The sequence below is a fragment of the Heptranchias perlo genome, chromosome 27, assembly GCF_035084215.1.
Source record: "Heptranchias perlo isolate sHepPer1 chromosome 27, sHepPer1.hap1, whole genome shotgun sequence".
NCBI lineage: Eukaryota > Metazoa > Chordata > Chondrichthyes > Hexanchiformes > Hexanchidae > Heptranchias > Heptranchias perlo.
Window position 1 is genome coordinate 27,061,509 of NC_090351.1, and position 19,862 is coordinate 27,081,370.

A 19,862-nucleotide genomic window follows, 5' to 3' on the forward strand; every position below is an offset into this window, starting at 1 on the left:
CTGTTTGTCAACAGGAAGGGGTACCACTCCATCAATACTCAACTTGTTTGTGACCACCGCAAAAGATTCCTTCACATGTGCGCCAGATTCCCTGACAGCTGCCACAATTCCTTCATCCTCCGGGAATCCAACATCCCACCCCTCTTCCACGCATCGAACACCCTTAAGGGCTGGCTCCTCAGGGACAAGGGATACCTCCTGCACACATGGCTCACGACACCTCCGAGGAACCCCATCACCAAGCAACAGCGTCGATATAACGACAGCCACATCGCCACCAGATCCACATTTGAGCATTCTATCGGGCTGCTCGAGATGCAATTTAGGTGCCTTGATCTTTCTGGGGGAGCGCTTCAATACGCACCAGACACAGTGGGATGCATTATAGTCGTGTGACATGGCACAACAGAGAGGAGTGCTGCTTGAGGAGGCCCCATCCACATCTGCCATCCACATTGAGGAGGAGGAGCAGGAGCAGGAGGATCCTGGGGCAGAGCAGCGGCTCAGCTGGCTGCTCGTGAGTCCAGGGAGTCACTGATATGTGAACGGTTCTCCTAACATCAGAAAGTGTGAAGTGTTCAATCCTCGCACCACCTGGAAAGAGCAGCACCAACACCAGACCCGCCCCTTCCACCCCTTCTGACTACTTCTACGTGGTGCATCCCCTGTGGCTGCAGCAGAGGTAGTGGCTGGTTGCTCTTGTTCATGCCCTGACCAGTTAGATGCTTTGGGCCGACGCCCTCTGGGTTTTGGCGCCTGTGAGTCCGAACGGCCGTTGTCAGGCCCTGAATGGATTCATTTGTGGGCCGTGCTTGAAGCTCAATGGAGGCTAGCCTTCTCTCCATCGCAGACATTCCCGCACTTACCTGTGAGTATCTGAGAGCTGCTCCCATACCTGTGACACTATCTCAGAGATTCCCTCCCATACCTGCGCCACCATTCCACTCATGCAGGAGTTGGACTCCTCCATCCTCTGCGCTATTGTGGAGAGTGCGCGTGGCACCTGTTCCAGCACCTCGCAAATGTGCTGCTGCCCCTCGATCATTCTCCTTTTAAAGGATGGCCCCCAGGGTTCAGCATCTGCGTCCAGCTGAGCAGAGCCTGGAGAGGAGTGCTCCCACCAACGCGGACTCTCCGAAGCTGCCCCTGCCACCAGTGTCTGCTCGTGCTCACGTGTGGTAACTCACCAGGTGCCAACCCAATTAACTGAGGACTAGGACCCACCGAGGCGTGAGTATCTGCGCTGTTGGATGGCTCGCTCAATGTGATAGTGCACCCTCAGAGGCCGGCAGGTCCTCAGGAATCGCCCTCTGCCGTCACAGCGATCGCTGAAGGCCCTATAAGAGAAGAGAAAGCAATATTAAACAACATCACAGATGTGTCATGTTGCGATGAGCATACTGAGGTGCTGAAGATGACAAGGCATGTTAACATCTGTTCATATTGTGTGTGATGAATGTTAAAGTTATGTCACCAGACGTTTGTCGGGTGCCAGTCTCGGCGTCCCCGACAGACAGGCACTCGAGGGTTCAGCTGAGCTCCAGCGCCTCCTGCTCCCCCTCTTTGAGGATGACTATTTGTTGTGGCGCCCCCTCCGGTCCTCACCCTCCTGTGCATTCTGAGCTCTCTTCTATTAGGGGAGAAAATACAGACGTGTGAGTGAGTGATGGTGAAGTGGCCAACAGATGAATACATTGGTTTTGGTGTGGCTGACCGTGAAAGAGATGCATGAGAGGGTGAGTATGAGACAGAGCCATGCGATTGTATGAGGATTGGGTTGAGTGGTAGTGGTGGGGTGATTAATAGGGAGGTGAGGAAGTGCTGAGGAAATACACGTGAGTTGAGGATGAGCCTTAAGTGGGTGTGAGGAGTGACGTGATAGAGTAGTATTGGCAGTGCAGAATGAGTTGGGGGATGGGGGCGGTGATGTGGAAGATGGAATGTAAGAGAATCAGTAAGTGTATTCACTTTGGCTGACCTAGCTAGGCCATTGAAGCGCTTCCTGCACTGTATCCAGGTGCAGGATATGTTTCTGCTGCTGGTGACCTCCTCTGCCACCTCGAGCCAGGCCTTCTTCCTCCCGTCCGCTGGATAAACAGATCCCTCCTCCTCACCCCATCAGTAGCACCTGGAGTGAGGCATCGTTGAATCTTGGAGCAGCCTTGCCCCTGTGCTGCTCCATTGTGGTGTGTGGGTGTTTGCTCCAGGAAAAGCCATTGGAGGACTACCCTTTTAAATAGAGCTCTTCCAGCTGACAGCCTGCGATGCTGGTGCACAATCCGCCCGCTGCGCAGCTTTCGGACGGCAAACCCGGAAGCCACGTTAAGTGGCACCAGTTGAATCGTGATCGCGTGGAAAACAGACAATTTTAATTGGGCGGGTTACCCACGCGCCCAATCACCCCCCTGCTGCCATCCCGCCTCCACCTCTAATATAGGGGGCCAGGTTTGGTTTTTACTGGGCATTTTCTTTTCATCAGTGATGTTAGTGGATATGATTGCTGTTTCATCTGTTTGTGCTGGTGTGATCACTTTGTTTTTTACTCGTTCATGGGATGTGGGCGTCGCTGGCGAGGCCGGCATTTATTGCCCATTCCTAATTGCCCTTGAGAAGGTGGTGGTGAGCTGCCTTCTTGAACCACTGCAGTCCGTGTGGTGAAGGTTCTCCCACAGTGCTGTTAGGAAGGGAGTTCCAGGATTTTGACCCAGCGACGATGAAGGAACGGCGATATATTTCCAAGTCAGGATGGTATGTGACTTGGAGGGGAACGTGCAGATAGTGTTGTTCCCATGTGCCTGCTGCTCTTGTCCTTCTAGGTGGTAGAGGTTGTGGGTTTGGGAGGTGCTGTCGAAGAAGCCTTGGCGAGTTGCTGCAGTGCATCCTGTAGATGGTACACACTGCAGCCACTGTGCGCCAGTGGTGGAGGGAGTGAATTTTTCGGGTGGTGATGGGGTACCAATCAAGCGGGCTGCTTTGTCCTGGATGGTGTCGAGCTTCTTGAGTGTTGTTGGAGCTGCACTCATCCACGCAAGTGGAGAGTATTCCATCACACTCCTGACTTGTGCCTTGTTGTATGGTGGAAAGGCTTTGGGGAGTCAGGAGGTGAGTCACTTGCCGCAGAATACCCAGCCTCTGACCTGCTCTTGTAGCTACAGTATTTATATGGCTGGTCCAGTTAAGTTTTTGGTCAATGGTGACCCCCAGGATGTTGATGGTGGGGTATTCGGCAATGGCAATGCCGTTGAATGTCAAGGGGAGGTGGTTAGATTCTCTCTTGTTGGAGATGGTCATTGCCTGGCACTTGTCTGGCGCGAATGTTACTTGCCACTTATCAGCCCAAGCCTGGATGTTGTCCATGTCTTGCTGCATGCGGGCGTGGACTGCTTCATTATCTGAGGGGTTGCGAATGGAGCTGAACACCGTGCAATCATCAGTGAACAGCCCCATTTCTGACCTTTATGATGGAGGGAAGGTCATTGATGAAGCAGCTGAAGATGGTTGGGCCTAGGGCACTGCCCTGAGGAACTCCTGCAGCAATGTCCTGGGGCTGAGATGATTGGCCTCCAACAACCACTAGCATCTTCCTTAGTGCTAGGTATGACTCCAGCCACTGGAGAGTTTTCCCCCTGATTCCCATTGACTTCAATTTTACTAGGGCTCCTTGGTGCCACACTCGGTCAAATGCTGCCTTGATGTCAAGGGCAGTTACTCTCACCTCTGTACTTATGACTGATCAGCCAACAACAGCTTGCATTTGTATATTACTTTTATGGGAAATGTCCCACGACAATTTAGGGGAGAGAAAGAAACAAAACATGATAGCTAAAGAAACGGATAGCATGCCATCGTAGGAGAATTGAACCAGGTGACACAAACTTTGGGGAGCGAAGTAGAAAGACAGAGGGATTGCTCCAGAGTAGGGCTGAGGCAGTGAAGTTCTGCTACCAATGGTGGGATGAAGGGGGAGCAGGATGCGCAGAGAAACAGAATCTGTGGACCAAAGGATATGGGGGAAAGGGGGGGTTACAAGGCCACAGGAGAATGCAGAGATACGATGGGGTAAGGCCATTCGAGATGAGGACGAGGATTTTAAATTTAATGCACTGCCCACTACATGGGTAAGGGCAGGGGTGAGGAGGAATTGGTATGGCACAGAATATGGAAGGCTGAGTTTTGGACAACTTAAAGTTCAACATGGTAGATGATGATAGGCCAGCAAGGAGGACCTTGGAGAATTTGAGTCTAGAGGCGTAAGTAAGAATTTCCGCAGCAAGGGCGCTGAGGTTGGGGCAAAGACAGGCAGTGTTGCAGAGGTGAAAGTGAGTGGTCTTGATGATAGATTGGGTGCAAGGTTTGAAGGTCAGTTCCTAGTGAAACAGGATGCCAATGTTTTATACAGTTTGGTCCAGACTGAGTGAGTGGCCAGTGAGGGGGGATAGAATCTGTGGCAAGGGAGCAGAGTTTATGCAATGGGCTGAAATTCATTGCTTTTCTCTTCACAATTGTGAAGTCATGGATGTGTCAAAACTTCCTCCACCGACATTTGACAGGCAATCTGACAGCACAGAGATGGTTGAGGGACATGATGGAGAGGTGGCTATCATCATCATCATCATCATCATCATCATCATCATCATCATCATCATCATACATGGATTGTAAACTTCTAAAAACGTTTAACATAAACTATTCTACATACCAAGAAACACATGCACACTACAATATAGCAGCTTAAGGTACCTCAAAATAAGCCTGAAAAGTACAGTTACTAGGAGTGTACAGAATAAGAAATTTGTGTGCAAGCTTTTTTTTTTAAGATAGCTGATCGTAAGTGGCAGTCCATATGAGCTTCAGAGTCTGTTAAGTGGTCTTTGACCTGCATGCACTGCAAGCAGCTGGTGGCCTGGACTGACAAGCAGTATTCTTCGAAAAGTCCTAGCCTGGAAGGTCTAAAGCTTTACACTTGTACAAAGCAGGCGTTCAAAGAACAGAAGGCCACTTCATCAGTTATTACAATGGCAGAGAGGTGTGTAATTATATTGGGGCACTGACATGGCTGCTTCTGAAATAGAATCCTTATCTTGGATTTAACTAGATGCGCCATATCTGTCTGTGTCGTTCAAAGGGTGGCAGGGGCACTGAAGGCAATAATAAGAGAAACCAAAGTCTGTTATCAGCTACTGTCAGCCTTCAGGACATTTGCAGCTGAACTGAATTCAGTATGAGTCACACATACTCAATACAAACTGAGTAAGGACTGGGTTAGGATCATTCTTCTGAGGCTGCCACCCTGACTTAAATATGGTCCATAAGTTAGTGCCTGAATAAGATATACATGACTAAATTATTGGAGAACTTTCTCACAAATAAATAAGAGGTGGATAACAGTGTCTCTGTGCATTTTTTTTGTTTTATTAGATGTGACTTTGTTTTAAAGATGCAGTCAGCAAGTTTCCCCAATAATTCACTGAGAGTGGCTGAGCCACACAGATGAGAAAGATTCCAGGTTTGATTTCTCGTCTGTGGTGGGTCGGCTAATCTTAGGAGCAGAGTCAGTAAAGGTATGACTATTGACATTAATTCTATATATCAAATCAAGTCTATATCTTTATGATAGTGACTATCTTGTCAATACCTACATACTGTGAAAAGGATCATGCCAGATTTCTGCAGAATGTCTGAAATAGACTATATAATTCAAGGCAGTAGTAACAAAAAAAACCTTCAGAATGAATAAAGTAAACATCTGAAGTGATGACAACAAATTCCAATGTGAAAAGTGACAGAGGTTTGAGAAACAGGCAGGCCCTGAGACTCAAATGTTCAACTTTTTGCTGTTGACCCTCAACTGTCAAGCTGGTATTGTGTAATTGTAAATTCTTAAAATACTCAATATTCTCCTTTCTGACCACAAAGCTGCTTGTCACCTCACCATGCCTCTTTCTTCAGCTGCAAGGGACCAAAATCTGGGCTACAGACTCTATCGCCATGACTATCAATGAAGCTGATCTCTGATTAATCAAATGAGGAGCATTTTTACAGGGCAGGACTATTTGGCATGGTGGGTTTGGATACGAACTGCTTTGCCACAAGATGGATTCCAGCGTAGAACTGCTAAAAGTCACCTCCAGAGGGCAGGCTAGTTTAAATCTCAATCATGGTTAAAACAGAGCCTGGTTCTGCTTGAGAGCAATATGTTATTAGATGGACTATTTTAAATTTAAGGACTAAGCGGAAGTTCAGTTACTATCCGTTCTCTTTCTAGCTCTTAGTAATTGAAATGTGAAAAAGTAGGTATTTTCCTTGCAGAAGAAAGACTTTGGGCAGAGTAAAACAATATACTAGAAACAAGGAGCACTTTGCTGTGATGCTAGTGTACTCTAACATCCTCCACACCAGCATATTTGGTTTAAAGTGATATTTAGAATGTTAGAAATGTAATATTTTGGCAACTGTGACATGTTGTTAATCAAGCATTTAACTTATGTGTGTGCGTTTCTCTCAACTCTTATTTTAGTACCACTATGACCGAATGGATATTAGTGACTTGCCCATCGAATTCTCAGTGGTGTGGAATGGTAACTTCATCATTGACAACCCAGCAGACATCAAAGGTATTAGTACAACCAGTATTAGCACACACCCTTTCTAACTGTTCAGCCGACTTTCTGGGATCAAAGATCTGCTTCAACCTATATTTCTTAACCCTATCAGCCATGACTCCATCTATGGAGGTTGACTCATTTTTGGAGGGTGTGCGTTACGAGCCTGTTACCTGCGCAGTGTTTTTTTTTCTTGGGTTGCTTACTGTATTGTGGACTGATGCACATTTATTCTTCTTTAGTATTTTTCATAAAATAATCTCAAGTCACAGATCAAAAGCTTTTGTTCTCCCGCCAACCCCCCCCCCCACCCCAGCTTCTTCAAAAACGTGTTCATGAAATACAAGGGCCCCAAATATGCTAGAAAGTAACTCTCACCTAATTATGACCATTACTTTCAATTGCATTCTTCTTGCTTCCTTTAAATTAAATTGCCTCCCCATGCATTGTGAACTATTCTGTGACCGAGGAGGCACATAGATGACTTGTCCTTAAGCCTCTGACATTGCAACTCAACACTGGGCACTAGAAGGCATGTAGGAGTGCAGCAGTTTGTCTTGCTGCCAAATTTATCTCTTAAATTTTTGTTTCTCTATGCCAATAAAATTCCTTTGTTGTTTTTGGGCAGTGTCTCTATCAGCTAATTAGAAACGACTAACTCTGATCCGTTATTAGGCTGCATTTTTGGCCTCAGTGCCGTGATGAGGTTTATGTTATGGTGCCACCAAGCATGAAGTATACTGCTACAGGCTTCATCTTGAGTTTGTTGATGTAGAAAAGTCCACCTCCAACTATGAATGTTTTGTTGATCTTACTTTATACTGACCAAGTTATAATTACAATTGGCACAACACCCATTTTTTGTTTGCTTAAACAGTCATCCATACCTTTAACCCACTTTCTACAGATTAAAAAGAGTTGACTGACCCAGAATTCTGGTAAACTGATGCAGTATTTGAGCGCACAATATTTTTGAATGCAAGGATTGTAAATAGAAAAATAGAAAACAGTCTCGGTTAAGTTTTTTTTAAAAGTATGACTGCCAAAAACAAATTACCTTCTATTTGTAGTCTCTGCATTTTGCGAAATGTGGGTTTTAGAAAGACCATATGAAAAGAAAAGTCTAAGCTAGGTTTTCCATATATTTAGCTTACAATACAGATTTTAAACAAAAGCCTTGGTTGAATAGAGAAGGTTTGCGATCTCCATTAGTAACATCACTACAGATGTTTTACATTTCACTGAGTTACTAAACAGGCCTCACACCACACCCATAACAGAATCCTGCTGTTTCCCCATGACATTTCTATAACACATCGCTGTTACATGCCATTTTACTGGCTTCCCTCTATTTAGATAGGTTTTCACTGTCTGAAAGGACTGATTAAGCTTACTGCTTATGAGCAGAGTATCCATTTATTATATAAAAAAGGTGTGTTTTGCTTCACAATTGTTCTATTTATTCTAAAAACTCATGTGAAATCAATTGATGTTACTGTTTTTATTTTACTAAGGCAATTGGTTGGAAGACTCTAATACATTCCTAACTTCAAAGGATGTCATAATTCTTGCTTTTTAAAACAGAATTATGTAATGTTTGTACTCAAGATGATTTATAAGCAAATGCTGCTAATTCTTGGAAGGCCATCAATGTGTGTAGTGATGTTGTAAATAAGTTCTTTCTGAATACCCTGACACTGACCAATATTCCTACCAATGACAACCTTGGTAATCAGTTTTACTGCATGGCAATATCAGTAAATAAATACTGCCAGCAGGCATTCAGTTACCTATTGCTGCTGCTTGGCAAAGGGGGATATACCACCAGGGCTCAAAGATTGAGTTTGGTAGTTCAAATACCATGTCGACGAACAACATGATTTTTTGCTTTTGTAGAAGAGACTGTTCACGATGAGCTTCAGTCAGTAGACATTGGAGATGAAAACGTGGATGTCCTGTGTATCAAACTGACCAATAGAGGCTGGTTCTTGTGGATACATAGCTCCAGCTACATTTTCTGGTGGATAATGAGAGGAGACAAAAAAGTCAGCCCTGTTGATTTCGTGACCATGAGCCATCTTCCATCCCTATTATCCCCCCTAATACGGCCCTCGTCTTTGTTCCCTGAAGTCCAAGGGGTGCAAATTTTACCATGCCTGGCATACAGCTTGCTTAGCCATCTATCCAGATCTGGTTTGACCATATCAAACTCTACCAGGCCTCACTCTCTTCTGCCAAAATCACCCACTACTCTATGATCATCCTGGAGGGCAAACATCACCCCAGGCTGTTTTCCTTTATGACCAACCACCTCCTTTAACCCCTTTTCCCTGCCCCGTCCAACCTCACCTCTGATGGGAAAAATGAGGAGCTCATAGACAGATCATCCATTTAGCTGTAACTGCTGCTTCTGACCTTTCCCTTTGCCAACTATGCTAAGTCTTTCCCCATTTCCCCTCAATGCCTATCTTTCTCTTAATTTTCTCTGCCATCTCCCTTCATGCTCTCTCCAAGCTCATCTTATCCATGCGAACTATCTCCTGCTCCTCAACCCCATTCCCACTGAACTTACCACCCAACTTTCCTCCCTGGTTTCCATGCTAGCTGATATTGTAAATGGTTCTATCTCCTCAGGAAATGGTTCTATCTCCCCTCCCTTTCAAAACTGCTGTTATCAGCCGCCACCTCAAGAAACCCACCCTCAACCCTTCTGTCCTCACTAACTACTGCCCCATCTAACATCCCTTTCATCTCCAAGATACTTGAACATGTTGTTGCCTCTCAGATCCATGCTCTTCTATTCCAAAATTGTTTGAATCCCTCCAAACAAGCTTCCCCCCCTCGCACAGCATCAATACAGCTTTAACCAAAGTCATGAGGAACATTCTCTGTGACTCTGACGATGGTGCATTATCCCTCCTCGTCCTCCCCAATTTTTCTGCAGCCTTTGATGCAATTGACCACACCTATTCCACACCTCTCCTCTGTCATCCAGCCCAGTGGGACTGCCCTTTTATCTATCCAATCATAGCCAGAGCATCTCTAGCAATGACTTCTCTTCCTACCCTCACACTGCCACAGAATCCCCCAAGGATCCTTCCTTGACACCCTCCTTTTCATCATCACTTGCTGCCCTATGATAACATATTTCACAGACAAGGGCTAATTTCTACATTCTACACCCTATCTCTCCACCAGCTTTCTTGACCCCTTCATGGCTTCTGTGACATCCAGTCTTGGATAAACTATAACTTTTTCCGGCGAAACATTAAGACGACAGGAACCATCATGGTTGACCCCACCACAAACTCTATTCTCACTACCGATTCGTTCCCCCTCCAAGGTCAGTCAGGTTGAACCAGATTGTTCGCAACTTCAGTGTCCTTTTTGACCCTGAGGTGACCCTTCTCCATCGCAAAGAGTGCCTCCTTCCACCTCTATAACATCGCCTGCCTCCACTTCTACCTCAGCCCAACACCCATTGAAGTCTTCATATGTACCTTTTGTTACCTCCAGACTCAATTCTGCCAGTGCTCTTCTGGCTGACCTCCTAACCTCCCCCCTTCATAAACTTCAGCTCATCCAAAATTGTGCTTCCCACATTATATCCCACACCAAGTTCCACTCACCCATCACCCCTGTTCTTGCTGACCAACATTTGTCCCTGATCCCCCACCCCCAATGCCTCGAATTTAAAATTCTAATTTTTATATTTAAATTTCTCCATGGCCTCAGCCCTCCTTATCTCGATAACCTCCTCCAGTCCTATAACACCACCCCCCCCCAACTTCCCCAAAACCCTGGAACTCTCCATTCATCTCACATGGTTCCCTGTGTGTTTCCCTCCCTGCCCCCAAGATTAGTGGCTGTGCCTCCAGCAGCCTAGTTCCCACTCTCTGGAATTGCCTCCCCAAACCCTTCCCCCTCTCTCCTCAAAACCTACCTCTTGATGCTTCTGGTCAGCTCTCTTCACCTTTCCTTCTTTAGCTCGATGTCTGTTGTTTTTTCCTTTTATGCTTTTGTGACTTGTTGTTTTCATACATTAAAGCTAATATTTAAATGCAAGTTGTTGCTACCAAAGATTGTAACGCGTCACTGGATGCTGTCTTGAATTTTTATGAAGTCACATTTTTCCATTGCGGTATTTGTTTATTTAGAAGGTATAAAAGTAAATGTAATTATTTCACACATTAAATAGAAGCTTTTGTTAATTAATGGGAATGAAAAATGTTGGGGTTTTAGTGGGTCCTAAAAGTTTAAGTTATCAATGCTTAAATAGCTTTGGAAATATAGTGGCAGCTGGTATGTGTAAGGAAGAGTAATGATCATAGCAGTTTTCTTGTAGTGCATCTTCAGTGTCATAACATCTTTCTCAGCATGAAGATGCTCCCCACCTGAACAATGTCACTGTACCAGCATTTCTTGAATGCTGATTTTATTTTATGCCACCTATCTATATCTTAAACTGAAATAAAGGGAGCTCTGGTCCTAATACTTATCCTGATTTATTTACCACATCCTACATTCGGGGCAGATTAACGCACGGGCCTACCAGTCCTGTGCCCAGGTGCCCAACCAAATATATAGCCCCTGATGACACCATCATGTAGAGAAACCACATACAAGCTCTAGCTTAGTTTAAATGTAATATATTGTGGTGTGATTTGCTTTATTATTAATGTGTGTGAACATTCTACGGGCTTATTTCTTTGTGTATTTTGCTACATGTTTGTCTTTTAATGGACTGGAGGGGGTGGGTTGTGTGGAGGAACCTCAAATGTTCTTGGTGCTCAGGGCCCCAAGAATTCTTAATCCAGCTCTGCCTACATTGGTGCTTGCCATACCACACAATATGTTGGAATACAGTATCTCTAGTTCTGATTGGAATTAGTTTTCCTTCAATGGTGTGTAACAGTTTTGGGAGGCAAAACTTAATATCCAACCTTTTCACTTCAACCTGATTTGAAATCTTGATTAGAAAAACAACAAAATAAACATTATAATTTGTGGTTTGGGTGTTAAAAGTTGAAATTAATAAGATATGCACCTTTAAAACTGTATATTGCTATTTTTTTTATTTCCTCTGGTTCCAGTTCACCTGTACAAGTGCGATGCACTGAGAGAGAGCTGTGGCCTTTGTCTAAAAGCAAACCAGAAGTTCGAGTGTGGCTGGTGTAGCGGTGAAGGGAGATGTACCCTGAGGCAGCACTGTCCCATTCTTTCTTCTCAGTGGTTGGACCTGTCCAGCAAAAACGTGAAGTGCACCAATCCTCATATTACAGAGGTAAAAAAAAAATCAATGAGTAGATTATTTTCTCCTGCTCTATGCTGTGCTGTGGCAGCCACTTTGTTAACAGTTGCTAGTTCAGTTATAACAAAATAATGCAGAGGTCCAACCAAAACATTGTCTACCAGTATTAGCCACATATTGGTTTACATGCACACTAACCTTGTTTGATAAGGCAGTTGTGAACTCTTGCGTTCATTGGTCCCATCTATTCTGCTCTAGTGCACAAACTTTAATTAATCCCTGTTCAAAGTGGAAAACCTAATTAGTCCAAATTGATTGGCTCATTATGTAAGTGTAGCATTAGGAATCTTACACAAGGTGACTGAGTTATCACATGCAGGCCAGCCATTTTAATCGACCCCTCACAAAAACACTATTACATTTTTTTAGCAGGCCCTCTAGTTTGCTTATTTGTCTACCCAAAATGTTAATGTCAACAAAATAATTTTTATTATGGCTTCAGCATTACAGCAGGTTTGTGTGCTGCGTTAGCTTTACAAAATGTGATTGTTCTTCAGAGGTGTATGGGCTGGCTTATAGTTGTAAGTTGGCTGAGTTTATTAGTCCCTAATGCTAACTCCACGGGGCAGAAAGCTCTAAATTGAGGATAAGCTAAGCCTCAGACAAGATAATGAGCCAAAGTTCTTTCTGCTAGCTCTTGCAATGCTAAAATCTCAAGCATTTTACTGCAATAATACAGGCCTGCTCAATTTAGGAGATCTTCTGTACAATCTCTAATCTTTCCAGGCTTTGTTGTAAATAGATTCACAATCTTGTTGAAATAACATGATTGCTCATGGTGTGTTATCGAAGCTGTAACCTTAATATTTAAATCAGTTTGAAGCATCCTTCAACACACAAAAACATTACCATTTTCTTTGAACAACAAAAAAGCACTGAAGATCACAATTTTGTAATTGTGCTTGTCATCAAAGCTGCAACAGTTCTAAAATATGTATAAAATGGATTCTGCATGTATCTTTGTTATCCCTCTCACTACCATTTGCCTTCATGTGTTTGCTTGCTGTTTTTATAATAGAATACATTCCATCAATTATTTGAACAATAAATTGTCATAAGCAGGCCTTATTCACCAAAAGATAGTGAGCTACTGTTTTGTTGGTGCCAGTAACCAGACAGGAATTTTATTTTTCTTGGCGTTGCCATCAAAACCAAACCAAGATGGTGGCTCATCAGTGAAGTAACGTTGTGTTGCTCCAGTCCAACAGCTTGAGCAGTGTCCCAGAGTCCAGTACCTCTCATGAGGTGGAATGGAATAGTTCTGTATTTGACTGCTATCAGTTACACATGCCACAAACACTGGGTACTCTGTATTCCTCTGAAACTTGGTGCAGTACTACATGGGGGCAGGCATGTATTACATGGGCACAGGCACGTACACAGTGCATGATGCAGTATGTGCAAACTTGCCTACAACAATTGCTGCTCCAAATTTCGTAGAAAGTTAGACTACTTCATATAACCAAACCAGGGGATTATTATTATTGAATCCCCTTTGCATGTGCTGGTCAGGTTAGGAAATGATTGCATCATTTACCACTTCTTAAAACGCTCATTTATCTTTCTCAATCATTAGAAAATTAAGTACAGCAGGGTTGCCTCTGTGCATCCATTTTGAGTGCATGCTCATAGTTCATGTAGTCTCCTTCTCCCTCCAGCGTGGGTAATTGGCCGGGCTTCCTCCATGTTTACACAGATGTGCAAATAGTGCTACAACTACTTCACAAATGCAACACAGCAAGGGCAAAAGGTGCTAGATATGCAGTGTCACAAAGAGTGAGCCACTGCTTATTACATTTTTCAGCCAATACAAATGTCAGATTTAGTTACTGAATAATGGCAGGCTTCTGTACAACAGGGTTCAAATGAACAGATAAAGTGATGTCATTGCTGTAACCATATGAGGCAGCTCAAAAATATGATTAGTCAATTTAATTTTCTGTCATGTACAATTTCTTTATTCCATGAGCTTTGACGTTATGTTCATTGTCACCTTGTCATGTTGTTGAAAATAACTTTCTTGTTAGATACGCAAAATAACTATAGCGCACAATGCGTCATCAATCTACTGTCTGGAGCTTCTCACTTCCCAGCTGCCACCCAACTGTTGAAGTTAGTCTTCGGAAATATACTTAACTGCATTTTTTCCCAAAGACGTTTGAAGAATGAATAGAATGTTGTCCCGCGGCAGTTATTGCACTACTTGCCATCATTTTTTCACTCATTGAAAAGATTTACTTAATGGCAATCGGCAATTGATTTTCGTCTACACTTGCGAAATAAACCTAAAATGAACTAAAGTCCAATTGCTGGATGTACACAGCAGGTTAGTCAGCATCTGAGAGTGAAAGTGATTTTAAATTTTCAGGTTGAATCATTTGTCAAGCTTGAGCTTTTTGTATTTTTCTTATGGATCTCTGGTAAGTGGGGAGAACCTTAGATAATGGAGACTTACAAGAATTTCAGATGTCCTTGCAATGTAAAAAGGCTATTGAAATCCGATATATGCTTTTTTATAATTAAGTTGAATTTTTCGCTGTTGTCACCGTGTGATTTTCACAAGCAGTTGTTAAACTCCACTAACTGCTTTTTACCAGGAAATTCTTTTCAATAAATTTTGAAGATAAATCCTATATACAGTTAATACAGGTTACATATCAAATCACGTGTGGCAACTAAACGTATAGCATTATTGGATGATGCAAGTGTACTTTGCAATTCAACTATGCAAAAATTTAACCAAGGGATTTATAAGGTTCAAAGTCTCACTCCCACTTATTTTAAGCACAGTGGTAGTTAAACAAGTTTTGGTGGTCATCATGGCAAAGTGACTGAAGGTGAGGAGGGAGATTAAAAAAAAACCCTAGTGATTCATAAATGTTTCAGTAAATGTATAAACTGGAGTTAGTCCCTGGGATAAAGAGTATGCTTTACCCTGTCTCACCCTGGCACCCGTGAAAAATATAGGTTGTTTGGCATCCTGCTGTCCTTTCATGCACCAGTGCTTGAGATTGACACACTTGTCTCAAGTACAATTTACACACATGTATCAACGTGTAACACAACTTGTGTGGGAATTAACGTTTAAGAGTTATCAGCTATATACCTTGTGGAAAATTAGTTTAGAAAGCTGTACTATGAGTATAGGATTGCTCTCTTCTGTAGTGTAAAGCAAGCTAGCTCACCAGTAAAGTGTAGGTGTTCTTTCAATCAAGCAAAAGGCAGCCATTACTCAATTTCACCTGTGACCCTCCTGAGTTATGGGTCTTTTATACTTGTGAAAGAACACCAATAACTCACTGCTATGGAGAGGTGTTCTCTACAAATCAATTAATCACTTATTTTTGATTAATTGAGGGAGCCTGTGTATAGCTATAACTGACTATCTCTGTCAGTGTTTTTCTCATTTTTAGTACAAACCCCAAATTATTATAGTACCTAAAAAATCATATGTACAGTTTATGTGGAAGATAGCCAAGATAGAAGCATTTAGGGCAAGTTAATCTTCATCAATAAAATGCACACTAAAACATTGATTGTCATGTACGTTTACAATGCATTTAAAAAAGACTGAAAAAAATATATGGCGTTAGAGTGCTCATCAGTATATGCTGCTGTTGGATTTAGTGTTCAATAATGAAAGAAGATTGACACAGACAGTTCCCAGTTATTAAGTATAAAAATGAACCCATTAAATTGTTCCAAAAAATGCTGCATTCAAATGACAAGAACAAATGGTCATGTTTTAATAGGAGATTTACTCAGTCTTTCAGTATCAATTTAGAAGTGTGTTGGCTGTTTGATCACTGGAAGAATAATTGTAAAGTAAATTAGAAGATTTGTATTCACTGCACTGAACGTTCAGTGACAGATTTTATTTGTTGCTCACAAAATAAAACTAAACACCCTAAAACCCATTGTTGTGGTTGTCTAACAACCCCTGTTAACCCTGCTATTGACACTTACCTAAATTATGAACCAACAGGTCTTTAGGAAGGCACAAACCAATCCATTTTTAGTGCTGGCTCTTTGTGTGGTGAATGAGACTTTGCATATGTGTATTTAAGTGTGAGTGAGAGAAAATGGATAGAGTTTATTAGACAAAATAAAAATTACATTCAAACATATCTTTGTGGTTGGCAGAAAACAGTTAAGTTTCAATTTTTAATTAGCTGCTGAACAAAAGTATCAAAGCATCTTAGCTCTGAGCAGCCTGTGATACAAGGCGGATATCTCTGATTCTTTGGGCAATTCTTTTTTTAACAAAAGAGGGCCAGGTATTGATTTGTTTTTCCTCCTCCTGTACAGCTTCGTAACAAGTCATTCTATAGTATGAGCTACTATCAGAATTACAATGGACCAAAGAAAAATATTTGATACAAAATTAAGAATGACTTGAAATGATAGGACAGTAATGCATTCCAGAGGATCAGGAGATGATATAAAGAGAAAGAACATTGCCCAGTAACTTAGTGAGTGCATTACAGTCTTGAGCTCACTCCCTAACAATGTTTATTTTTTTAATAACCTGTAAAAGCATCATACAGCTCGCCTTTTGTAGCTTTCCCCTCGGCACTTTACCTGCTGTGTTGGTATTGCTTGTTACAGCTCCGTTTGCCAGTATTGTATCTGCCTAGTTATTATGTTTAGGTCGGTATTACAACTTAACAAGGGTGTTGTTTCAAATTATGATATTATGCCAGTCATTAATAAGATTGCCTGAAAGAAAATGAAGGCTTTGATGAGAGGCAGTATTGCTGTGCAGAGCTCTGTTATCAAAGGATTTCCATTTAAAAATTACAAACTGCCACCACCACTGCTGCTGCTCCAGATCAGTGTTCTCCTGGTGGATGTGAGCATTCCTTCCCAGGTGGGTGTAAGCACTCCTTCTCAGTGACAATGGGCTGCAGGTGGTCTAGAAGGAAAGTGTTTGTTAGTATAAATTCACGGCGAATTAAAAAAAATATTCAGCAAAATACTATTGAACCAAAGCTGGAATATTTTATATCTTTTGACACTAAGCAAGATGTTAACAGGAGCTACATTTGAGTTGCATCAAAACTACAGCACAGAAACAGGCCATTTGGCCCAACTGGTCTATGCCAGTGTTTATGCTCCACATGAGCCTCCTCCCTCCCTCCTTCATCTAACCCTATAAGGATACCCTTCTAGTCCTTGCTCCCTCATGTGCTTATCTAGCTTCCTCTTAAATGCATTATGCTCTTTGCCTCAACTACTCCTTGTGGGAGCGCGTTCCACACTCTTACTAGTTTGGGTAAGGAAGTTTCTCCTGAATTCCTTATTGGATTTATTAGTGACTATTTTATATTATGATCTCTACTTTTGGACTCCCCCACAAGTGGAAACATTTTCTCCATGTCTACCCTATCAAATCCTTTCATTATGTTAAACATCTCTATCAGGTCACCCCTCAGCCTTCTCTTTTCTAGGAACATGTTGGTTAAGGAGTGATCAGGCGCTATAAGCCATCTTCAAACCCTCATTTTTATTACATTCCAGCATCCTTGGATGATATAACAGCGTTCAGGAGTCCTCTTTGTCCTTCATTCTGATAAAATCTAATTTTGATGAAATGCTGCCCACACAGCTGACAATCCAGTTACACTAATCATCTTATTTTATTATAATGAAGGACCAGGCGTAACATGGGAGTCAGAATAGTGGGGATATAGTGTTGTGTGCTGCAGTATCAATCGGCATCATCTTTCAGCAAATTGACAGCACTGACTCGGATACCTGAGGGAGGGAAGAAAATACTAATTTATAAGAAGACGAGGTCAGTGGAAACAAAGAATTATTAAGAAACGCTCAGTGACTGTATGTTGCAGTACACAACATGTTTTCTGTTAGTTTTCCTTGGAATATTCCTTTAATGTCTGACTTCAGTTATTTGCTTCCAATCCAGATTTTGCACCAAGTAACCCAAATGCATAAAACTGTCGTGGAAAAATTCGACATTGTCCAGCTACTATTTTTCTCCACATGCATTTGTGATATTCTGCCTCCTCCCTATCTGTGTGATCACTTTTTGCAGCAAGATTTTCAACTAAAAATGGTTGCTGGTGGGGCACAACTATTTCAAGCATTTGATTATAACAATATTCTGCAACTAAGTGCGGTGCTCTGGATACCATGCTTAACCATCACCCGACTATCATTACTGGGAAGTCTGACCACAGTGAAGCAATTAAACTAGTCTAAAGAAGGCAAGATGTTATGACATGTGGAGAACAGTTGCAATATTAGGAGACTTTTTTTTCCACTTCAGAAGCACTTGGCAAAGCGTTCTGTTTGTAAGGTGAACTGTCGATGCTTTTTCAAATAATTTTTCTGCCACGTTTTTAATATGGTGCATTTTTCATTGAGAATTAGCACACTATCTTTTCCTACCTACCTTTGAGACAAGAAGAGCTAACAGCATTGCTTACACTTAGTTCTGGAATATAGACTGACCAAAAAATAAAGGGAGGGTGTATTTTTTTTGATTAACTGCCACAAAATTATTTGGGAGTGCCAAGGGGAGGACAGTAAAAGGATATTTCAGCTGTGAATGTAAAATGTCTGGTTCATTTGCAAGTGATTTGTGAAATCAGACTGGGAGAAATAATAAAAAGAGGTGTAAAAAAATACAAAGCCTCGAGATGCACTCCTGTCATGTTGATTGAGGCAGGAGGTTAGAAAAACCAAAAACAAAATGAGCCTCAGTCTCTAAAACAGGAGATTACTGAACTATCCAGCCGTGCACCAAGATGGCCATTGTTATGGGGGAAGATGGGAATTCCTACAGTCTGTTTTTGCAGACTTTTGTCCCTGTCCAACAATATGTTACTTCTGTTATTCAATAATAAGTTTTTTTTTAAAAATTAACCCACAGAACATTGCAGGAAATTTAATTAGCATGTGCCTTGGCCCACTGTCTTTGTGCGGTCAGATTGTGGTGATGTTTCCATTATATTTATTTTCTTGAGCTTTATTTATTTTAAGAAGTAAAAAGGCTCATCATCATGGATTGTAATTTGGAACAGAGAAGATTTTGGAATAGAGATGTTTGAGAGGAGATTTGATAGAGGTATTTAAAATCATGAAGGGTCCAGATAGAATAGATGGAGAGAAACTGTTCCCATTGGCCGAAGGGTCAAGAACCAGAGGACATAGTTTTAAGGTGATTGGCAAAAGACCCAAGGGTGACATGAGGAATAATTTTTTTACGCAGCGAGTGGTTAGGATCTGGAGTGCACTGCCTGGTGGTGGGTGGTGATGGAGGCAGATTCTATCATGACTTTCAAAAGAGAACTGGATGAGTACTTGAAAGGAAAAAAAATTGCAGGGCTATGGGGATAGGGCGGGGGTGTGGGACTAGGTGGATTGCTCTTGCATATAGAGCCTGCACTGACTAGATGGGCCGAATGGCCTCCTTCTGTGCTGTAACCTTTCTATGATTCTATGATCACTGTGATGGAATGTCGCAATAACATCAGAGCCTGAAGCTTCTAAACAGAAATAAATTGATAATAGAAAACCCTATCAGTGATATCCATGGATTACCAGGTCTTGTCAAGTTGAGCCCAGGTTGGAAGATTGAGAGACTTGGTCTCGTGCATCATCCTTCAGTTGTCTACCCTTTCCTTGTTTTGGCAGCAAGCTACACACACATATCCATTTTTGCTTATTTTAAGAATTTTTAGTAGTTTTCTGTTTTTTCTCTAAATTCAGACACTCAATCTCGTGAGTTGACAAGTAGTAATGTTATTCCAACAGTGTGAATGTGGATACTGCCGACCTTGTCTTCTCTTGGTGACAAAATGTAGAAAGGCGAGATGATGTACTGACAGATAAAAGTAACGTTTCTGTCACTTCTGTGGTGCATCTGACTTTTAACTGAGTTCTGAATTTGCCTATGCTTTGCACAGTACAAACTGTTTTTTTTC

The 19,862-nt window shown here is 42.2% G+C and overlaps 1 protein-coding gene across 2 annotated transcripts in view; it reads left to right on the forward strand.

Annotated features, from left to right (window-relative positions):
* Positions 1 to 19,862, forward strand: part of LOC137344479 (plexin-A2-like) — a 394,264-nt gene that overhangs the window by 253,776 nt on the left and 120,626 nt on the right. For both annotated transcript variants that reach the window (XM_068007472.1, XM_068007473.1), the window contains exons 12-13: positions 6,518 to 6,614; positions 11,696 to 11,886. In XM_068007472.1, coding sequence (XP_067863573.1) covers positions 6,518 to 6,614; positions 11,696 to 11,886 — 288 coding nt within the window. The remainder of the gene's footprint in view (positions 1 to 6,517; positions 6,615 to 11,695; positions 11,887 to 19,862) is intronic.